The sequence below is a fragment of the Herpailurus yagouaroundi genome, unplaced genomic scaffold (assembly GCF_014898765.1).
Source record: "Herpailurus yagouaroundi ecotype Mexico unplaced genomic scaffold, PumYag 308, whole genome shotgun sequence".
In the NCBI taxonomy this organism is placed as follows: Eukaryota; Metazoa; Chordata; class Mammalia; order Carnivora; family Felidae; genus Herpailurus; species Herpailurus yagouaroundi.
Window position 1 is genome coordinate 6,677,014 of NW_024412525.1, and position 16,529 is coordinate 6,693,542.

At 46.5% G+C, this 16,529-nt stretch overlaps 1 protein-coding gene across 8 annotated transcripts in view; it reads left to right on the top strand.

Moving 5' to 3' along the window:
• The window catches only part of SRGAP2 (SLIT-ROBO Rho GTPase activating protein 2), a 235,005-nt gene that overhangs the window by 159,492 nt on the left and 58,984 nt on the right, over positions 1–16,529 (top strand). For 6 of the 8 annotated variants that reach the window (XM_040462034.1, XM_040462038.1, XM_040462039.1 and 3 more), the window contains exons 6-8: positions 3,639–3,854; positions 4,476–4,604; positions 12,920–13,144. In XM_040462034.1, coding sequence (XP_040317968.1) covers positions 3,639–3,854; positions 4,476–4,604; positions 12,920–13,144 — 570 coding nt within the window. The remainder of the gene's footprint in view (positions 1–3,638; positions 3,855–4,475; positions 4,605–12,919; positions 13,145–16,529) is intronic. The other 2 variants (XM_040462035.1, XM_040462037.1) reach the window with 1 other exon arrangement.

A 16,529-nucleotide genomic window follows, 5' to 3' on the forward strand; every position in this document is an offset into this window, starting at 1 on the left:
CTCCCCCCATTCGCATGCATACTCTCTCTCTCTCTCTCTCTCTCTCTCTCAAATTAAATAAAAATTTAAAGAAAAAGCAAGGCATTGAAAAGCTGGTTGGAAGTTCTGGTTAACTAAACTTAACCTTTCCTCCCAACTAATCCAGCTCTCGTCCTATTCAGAGGAAGACACTAGTGCCTAGTGGCTAGGAATGTGGGCTTTGTGATCTGACTGAGGTGTGTCCTTGGGGAAGCCCTGATAACCAGTATTACTAGGTCTTTTATCTTGGATGGTCAGATTTCCTAGACAAGGCTTTTCTGACCTCCTGCCTATGTCTGAGGTCTGAGTTATGAAGAGGCTGAGGCCATTACAATATTCAGTATAGAATTTTCAGTGATCCTCCTGTTTTAAGTTCAGTACCCCTATCCTCAGCTGAGCCCAGTGTTCCCAATCCATAGATTCCCTATAAAAATAAGCCTCTAGTCCTTCACTGTGGAGGGGGAGGAGTTGAGATCTGATAGTCCAGTGATTCTTGGGCTTCCAGCAGTTTCTCTTGTTTTAGCTTCACCTTCATCCCACTGCCACCAGTTCCCCTTAGAGCTTCTGTGATATAAGTCTGGTTGCTTCTTGGTTGTGCCTACTTTTGGTTTAAGGTTTGGTAGATATTTACTATTTGCCTCCCTGATTTTTATGTGTTACTTTCATTCTTTTTGTTTTCCTCAGTTTATATCTAAAATAATAATAATAATAATAATAACTCTTTTCTATGATTTTAGTGTGGCTTGGAGAGAAAGCAGAGTTAAAGGCATGAATTAAGATTTAGTTTTTTTGAAGTAAAGTGAATTCTCTTCATAGAACTGAGAATTTAGACTTCTGAGTTTTTTCCCTAGTTTGTATTTGCCTCACTATGTATATATTTCTCCAAGTCCTGTCTTGACTTCCCTATTTCTCCAATTGTTTTGGCATCACTTATTCAAGCTTTGGCCTCTGGATACCTCAGTTTTGCGTTGAGTTGAAAGATACTAGTTATACTTCTTCCATATTTCCACAAAGGAGAGATTTAGTGTCATTAAGTCATTGGGGCAACCACGTTGATTGTAAAACTACTACTGTGTAGATGACACATTTCCCAACTGTGGAGAAGAGAAAAAAACACAAAAGAAGAAGTGATGCTTACTCTTAAGAATTCATAGTTTCTTAGATAAGGTAGTATTTTACTCTTTTAAAGAGAGTTCTTTAGGGGCGCCTGGGTGACTCAGTCAGTTAAACATCCAACTCTTGATTTCAGCTCAGGTAATTACCTCACGGTTCTGAGTTCAAACCCCACATTGGGCTCTACGCTGACAGCACAGAGCCTGCTTGGGATTCTCTCTCCCCTCCTTGTGCTGTCTCTCTCTTTCTCTCTGAAAATAAATAAGCTTTAAAAAAAGAGAGAGTTCTTTAGTGGAAAGGAGCAATATAAATCATTGATTTTAATTATTATTCATAGTGTTTCCTCTTTATTTATCATGCATCTTCAGGAAATGGAAAACTGCTTTCTTAAAAATCATTCATTTTTGTAACTGTTCATTCAAGCTGTTGAATCCATACTCAGATGAAAAGAAAGAAAATGTGGTCTCCTGAATACCCTTCTTCAGACAGGATAACAGATGCCTCTTCCTCACTTCTTAGTCAGCCTGGAATCTGGAAGACCGTTTGAATTACTTAGAAAGGCTTTTAATGCTACCAGTTAAATATCAGTTCTCCTGTGTAGAGAATATACAGAGTTGATCTTATTATGGGAAGTGATGTCAGGTCCAAAATAAGGTGAAGCTGATTTAAGATACTCTGTATCCAAAATGAGACCTTTAAACTCTAATGTACTTTGATTTTGTCAATGCCCCAATATTCTTTATTCTTTCCACCACCTCTAGCTGATCCTAAAGAATCAGTACATCCATAAGGTCCCTCTAACCCAGGATTTTTCAGCCTTGGCACCATGGACATTTTGGGCCAGACAACTTTGTTGTGGGGGCTGTCCTGTGCCTACGGTGTTTAGCAGCCTCCTGGCTTCTACCCACTGGATGCCAGTAGCAAGCTCCCAAGTGGTGACAATCAAAAATGTCTCCAGATTAGCCCCCAGTTGAGACCACTGCTCTAATATGATGCCATTAATAAAACCAGCTCCTCTTTGTAAACCTGCCTTGACTGAACTTAACCTTTCCTCCCAACTAATCCAGCTCTGGTCCTGTTCCAAGGAAGACACGGGGGCCTAATGGCTAAGAATGTGGACTTGGTGATCTGACAGACCTGGGTTTGAATCCTGATTCTGCCATTTACTAGCTGTGTGTCCTTGGATGGGGTAGTTTGTCTCCTTCAGCCTTGGTTTCCCCATATTTACAAGTGGAAATAATCACATCTTTCACAGAGTTGTTGTAAGGGTTAAGTGAGAAAACACGCATAAAGCCTCTGACACACAGCACGTACTAATAAGTAAGTGCTAGAGGTTATTATCAATATAATACCCGTACTCTCCTCTGTTGTTCACTCTGCACCCCCTGCCCCCACACATCTGCACCCAGCTACCACACTCTGCTTCTCCCTCTCAAGGAAATCGCACGGCACCAAAATGTCAGCACTCTTGAACTTCAGCTTGCTTAGTTGCAATCAGCACTTTTAATTCCTAGATAGGAGCTAGAGGCCCCTGTGTGGGAACAGAGAGCTCCAGCAGGGAAGAGTGGGCACCTTGTGGCTGGAAGTATGTTTGGGAGGAAACAGACACAAGTCCTAGGCTTCCTGGCCTCCTCATTAAGAAAAGAGATTGGACTCCCAGACGGTTGCTTCGACAGGGAATTTGAAAACGATATTTCTCTCCTTTTATATATTCCTTCCTGTGGCAGCCCTTGTTTCACCTGATGTGGGCTTTATTCCTTCTAGGCTCTTACCTGAATTATTGTGTGGGTCTATAGTCTTCTTAGGGTTGTTTTCTAGACCACAGGGTGGCTGTAAGGATGAAATGAGAAGACGGGTGTGTAGCACTCAGCACAGAGCCAAACGTATACTAAACGCTCAGTAAATGATAACTGCCATTTTTATTGCTGCTGCTGTTCTGGTTCCCGTGAGAAAGGGCGTTCGATCTTCACGAAGCAGACCAGACTGACCCCTAGAAGGCTAGAGCAGGAGAAAGAGCTTTTGGAGCCTGTCTCCTTCCGTATTTTGTATCTGAAATGTCCAAAAAGCAGACTACTCCACAGGCAGTGCTGCCTTCTTCAGGGTTCCTAACCAGCCAGGGAAAGGGCTTTGCTCTAGGGATCTGAGTGGTGGTGGTGTTTCCTGCGTGCTTGGTGTTGTGAGACGGCTAAGCAATACAAATTACTTAGCCAATATAAAGGAGTAATGATTACAAGTGTTAATAAATAGAAGTGAATAATAGATGATGGGGGACGCGAAGTCATTTTAATAATAAGACATATTGGCTCAGTTCAAGTGCTGCTTTCCTGTGCTTTGGAGTGGTCTTTAATATACAATGTTTGCTGAACCGAACACTTAAGAATTTTTCCCCTTAAGGTTATGAGGGTATTGCTTCATGTGGGACATGAATCTGAATCTGTCAGTCTGTAAAGCAGAACTTGACCCCATTGGCTTGACCTCTGGGGGTGGGGGCGGGGGGTGTCTTGCAGGTCATGAAGACGTATCACATGTACAATGCCGACAGCATCAGTGCTCAGAGCAAACTAAAGGAGGCAGAGAAGCAGGAGGAGAAGCAAATTGGAAAATCGGTAAAGCAGGAAGACCGGCAGACCCCACGCTCCCCTGACTCCTCATCCAACGTCCGCATCGAGGAGAAGCATGTCCGGAGGAGCTCGGTGAAGAAGATTGAGAAAATGAAGGAGAAGGTACGTGTGCTTCAGCAGCTTAGGGGCTGGGGACGAGCACTGTGGAAGTCAGGACCGATAGGAGTTTTCCAGTAGGTGCTGTGAAGAACAGAACAAGGTAACTCTGGTTCCTTTAGGGCCTAACAGCCAAAAGTCAGTCCTTGCTGTCTGCCCTGGAAGAAATTCTGGATACTGGAAGAACTTGGGCCCGGGGCGGAGGGCTCCTAGTTCTTCACCTGTAGCAGATTCACAAGAAACCATAGAAACCTTTCCCAAACCTTTCCCAAACCTGGGAGAGGGACTGCACATCTAGGGTTTGGCTTCACATGTCCCGTATTCAGGGCAGAGGTAGTGACACCTTCTTCTGGACGGTGGCACAAGGATAGAGGATGGTATTTGCAGATAGAACCAAAGTGGGACATGTGTCTAAAGTAGGGAGCCTCATTAACCTTTCCTGGATTGATCTACATTATGCCCTCGAATCTCATTAAACAGAATTAGAACCCAATTTAAGGCAGACAGCGCGTAGGGAGTAGCAGCACAATTGTGGTTCTCGAATGTACTGTCCTTTCATCTTTTAGAGAACAAGCTCCCCTTTAAAAAAAAAAAAAAAGCAGAATATAACTTTTGTTCTCTTTTCAGCGCCAAGCCAAGTATACAGAAAATAAGTTGAAGGCCATTAAAGCCCGGAATGAATACTTGCTGGCTCTGGAGGCAACCAATGCATCTGTCTTCAAGTACTATATCCACGACCTGTCTGACCTTATTGATGTAAGTGCTTAAAGCTGGGGGCTCAAGGGCACGTTTTTCCTGGTTTTAGAGAACTGGTCAGGTGTTCGTCCCCCAGTCCTGTTGCCCCGGCATCTTGGAGCATTTGGAGAAGGATTACGAAGATAGTAGCCACAGCCCGTTAGGGGTTTTGCCATGTACCAGGTACCAGGTGAAGCCCTCTTTGTCTTTTTCAGGTCTTACTAGAATCCTGGGAGGAAGGCACTCTTGTCTCCACTTTTACAGTTTAAAATTCCGAGTTTAGATGACTTCCTCAGAGTCAGCTAATAAGTGACAGGGGCAAAATTTGTACCTAGGTCTGATTACTCAACTCATGCTCATAACTGCAATGCGCTTCTGTCTCCAGGGAATACTCTCTCACATCAGCTACTTGCACCTAGAAGTGAGTGGAAAGAGCTAAGGAGTTCGAATGCCATGCCTTATATTTAGATGGCACTTAACGTCTCCCACTGCTATTTCACTTGATAGTCATATTGCCCTCTGGATCAGTGTTACCACCTCCAATTTGAAGATAAGGAATCTGGGGCTCAGGAGGGTTCCCTGCCCCCAGTTACACTGCAGATGAGGGTCCTGGTCGGGAAGGCATCCAGATGCCCCTGACATATGGCCCATTCTCTCTGATACGTGATACAAAGATGACGAGAGCAGTAGGTAGCTAGGCGCGTGTGTTTTGCTTGGGGCGGGCACGAGGGATACGCTTTGTGTCTTTGGCCTCATGGGTCAGCCTTGGGCAGTTTCTCCTGCTGCTTTTCCTCACACTTCGTGGTTGAGTCTTGCAGTCTCTCCCACCCGCAGCCTCCCATCTGGCCCAGTTCCCGAGCCAGTCCTGACCGTAGCTGCATAAATACACCCTTCCCTCCAGTCTTTAAAGTGGAGGGCCTGGAGCCGGCTGGCTTAGTGTCAGCTGCCCAGCCTCCTGGCCTTCAGGTACACGAGGCTGGCCTTCTCTCTGAGGCCTGATGTTTGCCTCTAGCTGTTAGCAGGCAGCCACTGGGCTTTACCAGCTTCTGGCCACCCCCTGCACACTCGTTCGCCTGACGTGGTTTCTCGGTGCATGAACCTACCACACTTTACCACGTAGGGTCTGGTCTAAGATTCAGGTCATCCCGGCCTTGTCACTGAACTGTTTTGGAACTCTGCCTTACTCCTCTCTCCCCGACCTCTCTCTGGCAAACAGAACTAGACTAGATCATTGGTACTTAAATCTGGCCTTACATGCTTGGGGAACTTTTCTAAATTAGTTCCTTCGGGGGCTCCTGGGTGGCTCACTCAGGGAAGCATCTGACTCTTGGTTTCAGCTCAGATCATGATCTTGCAGTTTTGTGAGTTTGAGCCCCGCATCAGGCTCTGTGCCCCTCTCCCGCTCGGGCTGCTCTGTCTCTCTCAAAGTAAACAAATAAACTTTAAAAAAAATAAGTAAATAAATAAAATCGTTCCTTCAGCTGGGGATTTTTGATGCAGTAGATTTCAGCCTCTTAATGCCCTGAGTGTCATTGTCTTCCTGGGTAAGTGGAGCCCTGATCCCTGCTCAGGCACCGCTTTGTTCTCTTTGCTTGTTGAAGCCAATCTGAACACTGTCCTTCAGCGGAGGTCGGAGCCCTAAACAAGATCCTTTCTTCTTCTGAGAGGAATGGCTCTTCTCTGTTGGGGCAGATGCCTGTTCTCAGCACAAGGAAGAGAATCCTTTCTTATGCTCCATTTCTACTATGTGTCTCGCATTTGGTGAAAAAAAAAAAATCAGGCTATGCAGTCCATCACACCTCTTCCTCTGGTTTGTCCTTTCCTCTTTCTTTGGCCCCCGGGGCACCTTTCCCACCCCTTTCACCAAAATGCTGACCTCAGGGAGACAGAGGGCCCTACTGCTGTGTCAGTCATGAGCTTTGCAGCCCATAGACTCTCTAGCAGGTGTAAGTAGGTGTTTTAAAATCAGTCGAAGTAGCAAGCTCTTTTGCAACTTTTTCTCATTTAACAAGAAGAAGAAGAAGAAGAAGAAGAAGAAGAAGAAAGGTATGTTAAGAGCCTGTCTTCCTGGGATGTGGTATGGGGTCTCATGAAAAAGAACCCTACCAGCCTCCTCAGTGCTCAGTCAAGGTGCAGGTGTAGGCTACTGTGGCATTCTGGGCCACTCAGTAAAGCGCTCTGGTTTTGTTTTGTTTGTTGTCTGTTTTGCTTTTGTTTTTTGCCTAAGGTGAGGACAGATGTATTACTCTTTTTTTTTTTTTTTTATTTTTTTTTTTTTTGTAAAGCTGATAACATTCTGCTCAGTAAATATTTCTTTGGAATGAGGCTATGTGCTTACCATCAAAAATAATTTTTGCCCTAGAGGTATTCATAGACATACGAAGAAATAATTTCCATGTAACTGGCTTATTGCAACACTAAGCACAGGGGGCTTACCTAGGACAGTGGTTTTCAAACTGTAGGCCATGAGCCATTAGGGGAAGTCATGAAATCACTTTTATGGGTTGAACTAGCCATAGAATAGAATAGAATAGAATAGAATAGAATAGAATAGAATAGAATAGAAAGGAAAATAAAATATCTTGGTACATCATACTAGTAAGGTTAAGTTTTATTTTGTGAAGCTGTTACGTTAGGGGTGTGTGTGTGTGTGTGTGTGTGTGTGTGTGTGTGTGTGTCTGTGTGTCTGTGTGTGTCTGTGTGTGTGACAGGATAAGATATATTTCTTACTGTGAGTTGAAAGTTAAAAAAAGTTTGAATCACTGCACTAAGAGCAGAGGAAAGTGTCTTAGTCTCCTCTATAAGTTCCCTGAGGGCAGGAAACAAGTCTCTTTGCCTTAATATATAAACCGGGGCACCTGGCTGGCTCAGTTGGAAGAGCATGCAGCTCTTGATCTTGGGGTTGTGAGTTGAAGCCCCGCATTGGGTGTAGAGACTACTTAAATAAGTAAATAAAAACTTTAAAGAAAATACCTTACTGTATAAACATATACAAGGTGTGCTTAATATATAGCTGAACACATTGTATATTCATTGAAGGAAGAAAGAAATAGAGGAGGAAGAAGGTAATTTCCTAAGGCACGATTTTTTTTTCCTTTTTGTGCCTTTTAATACTGTTTGAAGATATAGTTTACATTCAGTGCCTGAACTTAAGTGTTACAGTTTCAAGAGTTCTGATAAATTCAAACATCCTGTAACCTACATCTCTATGAAGATATAGAATATTTCCATCACCTCAAAAAGTTCCTCTTTTCTCTTCCCAGTTAGCCCTTCACCCCAGAGCAGCCACTGTTTTGAGTTCTTTCACCATAAATTAGTTTTGTCTTCTGTAACACTTCACAAAGATGGGATTTTACAGTATATACTTTTTGTATCTGGCCTTTTTTGCCCAGCATCATGTTTCTGAGTGTCATCCCTACTAATACATATTATTAGTAGTTCTTTCTTTCTTTCTTTCTTTCTTTCTTTCTTTCTTTCTTTCTTCCTTTCTTTCTTTCTTATAGCATGTGTGAGCTGGGGCTAGGGGCAGAGAGAGAGGGAGAGAATCTTAGGCAGGCTCCACACTCAGTGCAGAGCCTGATGCGGGGCTTGATCTCACGACCCTGGGATCATGACCTGAGCCGAAATCAAGAGTGGGACATCAACTGACTGAGCCACCCAAGCGCCCCTCGGTAGTTTTCTAGACGATCCATGCAATAAAAACGGTCCAAAGGATGATTTGGCAGTAAACCAACAGTTAGGGCGTGAGTGAGTAGGGAGCCTGGGTATCTTAATGTTCTGACCTTCACAGTTTCTAAAGCTTGCGTTAAGACATGGGAGGACTCGCGAGCCAGTCTATTGCCATCTGTGTTATGTGCACCATGCTGCCTCCTTCCTAGTGGTGTGCAAGTGCAATGTGTGCTGAAAGCATCGAGGACAAGTGAAAAGAAGTTATTTTTGTCGATGCCAGTGCATTGACACAAGGACTAGCTTTTGACTTCGTTTTATAATATAGTAAGATTTCAACTGAGACTGTAGAAGTCCGCACGAGGCATCTGAAACACACCAGGAAAACTTGACTTCAAGCCAAAAAGACATTCTGAGCTGACCTACAGTCTAAGAACTGTAGGTTCACTGGGAATGTGGCTTTCCTCCCCCGTACTCCTGTGGCTTTCCCAACCCAGGAGCAGACGGATGAATGAAGAACAGGGCATTGTCCTCGTGCGTAAGCCGGAGGGTTGTGAGTGCTAAGTACGCGGGTAGAGAATCTGTGACACCGTGTGCACCCAAGTTGGACACGAGAGAACTCAGCTTTCTTAGGAGGAAATCTTATAAACGACATTTATTTTTCTCTTCTGTGTGACCTTGAAGAGGCTGTTATGAAACACCCATGTTTCTTTTCTAGGCCTTCTCTAGAGCCTCTGGGTGAGGACATGAACTAGAAAAGGGTTAATGAGCTGTCAACTCAAGTCATCACACATCTGGATAGGCTATCATTAAATTCTTATAAAAATTTGATTTCCCCTGAGAGAGTTTTCATCAAACATTTATATAACCCAGCAATGGCCAGGGGAGCTCGGCATGGCCACAGAACTCATCAGAAGCCACCGAAAGCATACTTTGTCCCCATTGTGAGAAAACTAATGTGCTGCCTCTACTCACTATTCTATTCTCCCAGGAACAGAGATGAAACATTCAAATCTCGTTTACCTAACCTTGCCAGAAATTGCTTCTTTGCTAAAGCCTCAGTTTCTGGCTGTCACCCTTGTGGAGATTTGTGGATAGCCGAGGCTCTGGAAAACCTATTCCAAATCTCCCTGGCTTGGCTGGAGGCAAAGAGGAGCCAGAGGGCACACTGTGAGTCAGACCCCCACTCTCTGGCACAGAGAAGCTATAGAACAGTTACATAAATGAGGCGCAGGCAGCCTTGCATAGGCCATACAGAGTGAGCAAAACAATGGGCTTCAGTGGCCACATCTACCCACTTGACGTAGGGTGTTCAGCCTAAATGGATTATTTCCCGAAAGGCTAGAATCTGTACTCCTGGCATCGGTCAGTCACCTGCTGTTTATCAAATGCCAACTGTGAACAAGGTTTCGTGGTAAGGGATACAAAGAAGGAATGACACTGGTCAGGCCCTCTTTGAGGCTTGCCTTCTGGTTGGGGTGATATGAGATGGCAAGTCACAGAGTGTGGGAGTGTGTTCTGTGTCACGTGAGGGCTGCAGATGAGTGTGGTTCTGAGTGGGGGCCAAGGTCAATATATGCCAGGGTTGCAGGGCTGGCTGGCTTCCCAGAGGCTGGGAATTTCATTTGGATCTTGAAGACTGGGTCCATTTCCAACAAGTGAGAAGAATGGGAAATATGTCAAGGGAAGAAAATGCTGGGGAAAGGGCAGAGGTCAGGGGTTTGGGAATCTTGGTGATTGATGTTTAAGTGGCTGCGTGGTGCCAGATGCATGTAAATGCAGTGCCTGTTATCAGCCTCACAACAACCTACAAGGCCGGTGTTGTCCCCATTGGAGGCTGAGAGAGGCTACATTGCTTGCTGGCCATCACGTAGCTGATTTGAGGCCTGCTGTTTTCCAGTCCTCTGCCCTAAGCGGGAGTATGTCATTGGTTAGAGCAGAAGAAAGGAAAGCAAGAAAATAGAGGGAGGTGATGTTGATGGTCAGACTGAAGACAGATTGCCATTTGTGCTGGCCATTGGCCTTGCTTAACTTCGCTGAGCATCACCTGTCTAGCCTGGGAAATTAAGATAATACCAACCTCGTCGGGGTTATTAGGATTAAGATGTAGAATGCACATAAAGCGCTTAGGACACATCTGGTATACAGTAAGCATACTTAGTAAAATAGAGGCATTTTTAAATTTCCAAATTAAGGAAGGTGGACTTCACTTTAGAAAAAAATAAAAGCTTGTGTAGCTTTTATTCTTCAGCAGGGGAGTGGCATAACAAAAGCCACGTTCGAAGACAGTGAAGCAGACAGCACTGGTATAAGATAAGGGTATGAATCAAGGCAAAGGTAGAGAAAATGGAGAGGAAAGTGGGGTGACCAAAAATATGTAAAGGCTATGAGGGGTGCCCTGCCTCCCCCTAATTCTCTTCTGTATACAAAGCTCCCCACTGGCGGCGCACCTGGGTGGCTCAGTCGGTTGAGTGTCCAACTTCGGCTCAGGTCATGATCTCGTGGTCTGTGGGTTTGAGCCCCGTGTCGGGCTCTGTGCTGACAGCTCAGAGCCTGGAGCCTGCTTCCGATTCTGTGTCTCCCTCTCTCTCTGCCCCTCCCCCACTCATGCTCTGTCTTTCTCTCTCTCTGTCAAAAATAAATAAACATTAAGAAAAAAAATTTTTTTAAATAACAACAAAGCTCCCCACTGGCTCAGCCCTGGGGGCAGTGTTACTTCTGCTCATAGATTTACAGGCATCCAGTTCATCATCGGCATCTGCACAGAGCTAGTCAGGAAGGTTTACAAGTTCAAGGGCAGCCTGGGTAGACCAGCAGCCTCTTTCAGAGGAGGAAGGGCCCCTGCACGTGAAGTCTGCCAATCAGCTGCCTTTGTCTTGCTTCCATTTGCTTTTCCCTTCCAACTGAGTTTCCATCCTCCACCTTTAGTTAAGCTGTCACTGTTGTTCTTCTGCTGCAGCCAGGCACCTGCTAGAGCCTGTTGGCACTGACCCAGAGCCTAGCCCAACAGGCGCTCTATTGCTAAGCTCCTCATCAGGTACGAGGAGGAGGAGGGCCGTCACATGCTTTTTATTCCCCAATCGTGGCTGCTCCCAATGTGAACGTGATGAGGGGAAAAGCTAGGTGAAGTTCATTTGATGCCTGCCCGTGGAATGAAACAGCAGTCAGGCAGATGGTCTTACTCTATCCCTGGATTCTTCTCTCATGTTTCTTCTCAGGTTCTGGATCTCAGAGCTGCTTAAGCAATCGAGGGGATAATGGATGGCCAAGGAATTTGGATCTCTGGGTCCTTTGGGAGGGATGGGGAATATTGTCATAGAGTTACAGAATGCCATTGCTGAAGAGGGCCTTAGGGATTATAATCAGTCCAGGTATTTTCAGACTTTGTCTCTAGCAGATTTCTTTCTTCAAACTAGGCCTCATCCCAGTATAATAGGTGATAAAAGAGCAAAGCTAGTTTGGCTGAACCAGAGATGGGAGGCTCCCAGTTGTACTATTTGCTGCCCTATTATCTCCTTCTCAGGGGCAGCCTGAGCAGTGGCATAGAACCTTACAGCTGTGGTGTGCAGCTTAAAAACCACTGGCCTGGCCAAATCTGTTCCTTTTACAGCCAAGGAAACAGGTTCAGGGTTGGGGAGTGGCTTTGCCAAGGTTGCTTGACTTCCTGTCCAGTGCTGTTTTTTTTTTGTTGTTGTTTTTTTTTTTTTTTTTTAATATTGCCTCTCTCATACCATTTTTTCCTCCCATTTTTACCCTAGAAAATCAGAATCCTTCACATGATCTGAATTTTCCCAGTAAGACTTATGCTTAGAAATTATTGGTCTTGGAACTCCTGGGTGGCTCAGTCGGTTAAGCATCTGCGTCTTGATTTCGGCTCAGGTCATGATCTCACGGTTCATGGGTTTGAGCCCCATGTCTGGCTCTGTGCTACAATAGGGAGCCTCCTTGGGATTCTCTCTTTCAGTCTCTGTGTGCTCCTCCCCAACTCATGCTCTCTCTCTCTCTCTCTCTCTCTCTCTCTCTCAAAATAAACTTAGAAAAGAAAAAAGAAATTTTTGGTCTTATAAATATTATTTCTGTTGGGCAGGAGCTTTAGTGCAGAAATCCGAGGCTGCAGCTGAGGCCCGTCTTAGAATGGGCGTTGGTGGGGGTGATAACCGACAGAGTCTGCCCCCCATTCTTTTATTTGCCCCCGAGAGTTCAGAGTTTCCGTAAATGACCTGCTCTTGCAACACTTGGGATTTGTGAACCTTGAATGCCGAAATGGCCTGGCTTGGTTCATGTGTAGTGACTTGACCACAGTGACCCTCAGGGAGAAGCGGGCAATATTTTTGTTGTTCAGTTTTGTTATAATGGTATCCCCAGAGAAATCCTAAAATGGAAGAGGATTCCCTTTAACTCTCAGCTCTTCTCATGTTTACTGAGTAGCCAGCCGTGCGCAGCACATGATTAAATAATCTCATCCTATCCTCTCCTTCTGACCACCCTGCAGTCCTCTGAGGCGTGTTTACCATTGGACTGGCAGCTAAAACCATAAATCTCACCCAGATCTTGGAAGCCAGAATGCCAGTCTCATCGATAGGGTCATATTTGCCATGGGGGCCACCATCCCCTTCTCCCAAGCCTCGGGACTGTCCACGGTTTGCTCATGTGCCTTCTCCGTCCCACAGCAGTGTTGTGATTTAGGCTACCACGCTAGCCTGAACCGGGCGCTACGCACCTTCCTCTCTGCTGAGCTGAATCTGGAGCAGTCCAAGCACGAGGGTCTGGATGCCATCGAGAATGCCGTAGAAAACCTGGATGCCACCAGTGACAAGCAGCGCCTCATGGAGATGTACAACAATGTCTTCTGCCCACCTATGAAGTTTGAGTTCCAGCCCCACATGGGGGACATGGTGAGGCCTTCATCCCATCACCACACTCCCTTGTGTCCAGATTCACTAGACTAAGGCCACGTTATTCTGGGGCTGGCTTCCTGTCAGGTGGGTGAGGAGCATTCCACTCATTCGGCAAAGAGCTACCGAGCGCCTGCCGGGCTTGACCATAGACGCTGGGAATTAGGGCCCTCGGGGAGCTTCCAGTCTGGTGAGTGGAGAGAGAGTTCAAAATGTGCATAGGGAGGGGCACCCAAAGGGTCCAGCAGGATCCGTGGAGGTGAAAAACAGCAGGTGTGTTCTAAAAACTGACAGTTGAGTATGCTGAGAGGGAAATCGTTGGCGGAAGCTTCCAAATGATGAGTCTGGGAGAAGAGCTGAGATGGTGCCAGATACTAAAGGCTTTTGATGGGGAGGAAGGGCTAAGCAGGGCAATAATGATGTGATCTTTTGTCACTTGGCAGAGATCCGAAGGATCTTACTCTCTTGGCTTTAGAAGATTGCAATAAAAGGTGTAGTTTTGCTTGGGTATTGAACAAAAAAGAATGAGTACCTACAGACAAGACAGTAGCTAAGATGTCATCCCAGAGGCCTGATGCTGTCTGCCCAGGCAGAAGAACAGAAACATGGGGGCCCTGCTTTGAACTTTTCACCTCCAAGACTAAAACAAGAAGGGCCTCAATAAAGTGAGAAGAACGAAGAAGCTCTTTGGTTTTCATTACTCTGAATCTTTTGGTTCCACTTGGGGTGGTTGTGCATGCAAATGAGAGTGAACCCCATTCCTGCGGTGGAAACTACCCCTTAAACTCTGGGCTAAAGCAGAAGGAGGATGTATAGGCTTACGTGATAGAAACAAATGGATCTTCAGGCATGTTTGGATTTAGGATTGGGAATTTATCAAGACTCAGGGGCTTTTTTCTGTTTCACATTTTATACAGATTCTATTCTCAGGTAGACTCTTCTCCCATGAGGGCAAGGTGTCTGTATTTCCAGCCTGCTCCAAGATCCAAATAGATCCAAATCCAGTGGAAAGACTATCTGTTTCCCTTCTAGAAGCCCCCACAAAGTTCCCCATCATTTTGATTGGCTGATGTATTTATCCCTGAGCCAATTATTATGACTGTGTATCTTCAGGTGACTGACTGGCTTATGCCTACATCACATGCTCCATTCCTGAGTTGGGGAGAGCCCCATCCAAAGTACCTGACCTGAGTTGTGGGGTGGGATATTCCTCCAGAGGAGAGTCAGGCCAAAGTTACCAGAAGAAGGAGGAATGGATCCCAAATGACTAGAAAACAACGATGTCAACAAGGGAATATGGTGTTTCCTTCAGGATTAGTATCCAGATGCTTTTTAGAAAACCCTGCTCCAGAATGACAACTGTTGCAGTGTAACCAGAAGATTCGCTGTCATCAGTAGGCCACAGTGCAGAGGGGGATATTTCTATCCTGAAGACAAAAATGTGGAGATGATTTCTTTCCTCTCCTTGGGGAAAACCAAACCATGTACAGTTTGTTTCCATTTCTATGACTTAGGAAATGTCAGTGACTGAACAGATGGGAAAGTGAGCTGGCAGCGTGTGCAGTCAGAGTGGGGGAAAGGGGTGTCACCAAGCCCGAGGAAGCCCCATTCCTCACCTGCCCTTGCTGCTGGTCCATCCGTCTTCCAGCCCCCTTCTCCAGCTGCCACTGAGATTCCATCCCAAGAATCAGTGGAACTTGGGGACCGGCTGAGTGGAGTGATACATTTCCTGGTGTTGACTGAGTTCCCTTCTGAGCCAAACAGCTTGTCTCCATAAAGGGAGACTCCAAATGCTGGGTGCTCGGGCCCCCTCGTAGCCCTGTCAGTGCCTTAGTTTCATGCTCTGGAGCACAGCTGGAGTGCATTACCTTGCACCCCGGTAGGGGACCTCTGCCAAAGCATGCATCAGCAGCCCTGCTGCTTCTTAAAGGCACAGACGCAGAGGTAGGTTTCCCTCCACGAGTCCTTCTGCTAGGTCTGGGTTACTTTAAAAATCAACAGTCCATTCTTCTGTCTGGGTCCTCTCTTTGTGTGATACAGCTGCTCAGTGGCTGAGCTAGGCAGGGGCCAGGGTCAGTCCTCAATCTTGCAGAGGTTCTGCATTCCAGCCTAGCCTTCAGAGGAGTAGAAAATAAAAAGAGATGAGAAGGCGAGTTTTTCTGGGTCCCCACAGCCAGTCTCTCCCCACCAGTGTGGGTTGTCTGTAGACTGTGGAGGCAATAAGAGGGAGCTGCCTGGAAGTCCTTGAACTAAGGCCAAGGTTCGGGTGGCATTTTGACCGGAAGTCCTGAAACTGGCCAAGGCCTCGCACTGACTGGTGTTCTGGGGCAGTCAGCACATGAGTGGATGCCAAGCACTCTCAGATGTACCGGGAGGAGGTGCTTGGCTCTACTCTTGGTGCCCCCACAGGCTTATGGGGCTCTGGATGCCTGACCAGTGACATCAGGCAGCCAGAGAGTTTCACTCTTGGCTCTAACCCATCCTGGCCACTGAGCTTTCTCCATTGTGTCTGCTTATCCAAGAGCCAGAGTGAAGTCAGCTCTCTTCAGATCTGAGAGCTGGCTCAGGCCAGCTCCTCAGCTGGGGGAGGAGGTCAAGTCAGTTGGGAGCTTAAAAGCCAATGGAGGAAAAGGTCAGGTCTCAGCCCCCTCCATTTGAAGAGAGGTTTTGTCTTCTAAGCAAGAGAATGGTCTGTGGGCATGTGAATGTGCCCACTCATTGCTGAGGAAGAAGGAGGCCAGTTCTATCCAGATGTCTCTATGCAGACAAGAGGCTAAGGGACACATGGTGGCAAGGTGACAGGAGCTGCCTCCACGTGGGTCCTGCCTCCTAATCTGCCAGCCTTCTGTTCCTCATCTGTCATCCTGGGGACTGTGGGTGACCTCATGCCCGTGCCATAGCCATGCCCCCATCAGGAGACAGTGGCTCAACCATCTTTTCACACAGGGAAAAGCTTATTGGCAGTCGTTCTTAGGGAAGGGCAGACTCCTTTCCCACACAGATCTGGGGCAAAAGGATGGAGATCCACCAGATTCTGTGCCCTGTGGGGCCCTCTAGCATAGCCTGGGGACTTGTTCCTGGCTTCACGCTCTCTCTCGTTGAGTCAGACCTCTCATGCATGGCCCAGATTTATAAACACATGCCGGCTGCCAACAGCGGCAAGCTAGCCTCCTGACCCACTTCTCTCCTGCTTTCACTCTGGTGCACGGAGGGGAATGAAGGAGGGGCCGGAGAGGTGGCCACTCGGACTTCGACAGGAAATCCTCCCGCCGGAGCATTGTGCATCTGGAGCTGGGGCTGCCCGAAGTGCTCTTCTCTGGCCTAACACCGGCTTCTGTGGAGCTGCAGACCCTGCCAAGCGCCAGCCGGGGGATAAGCCCCAGAG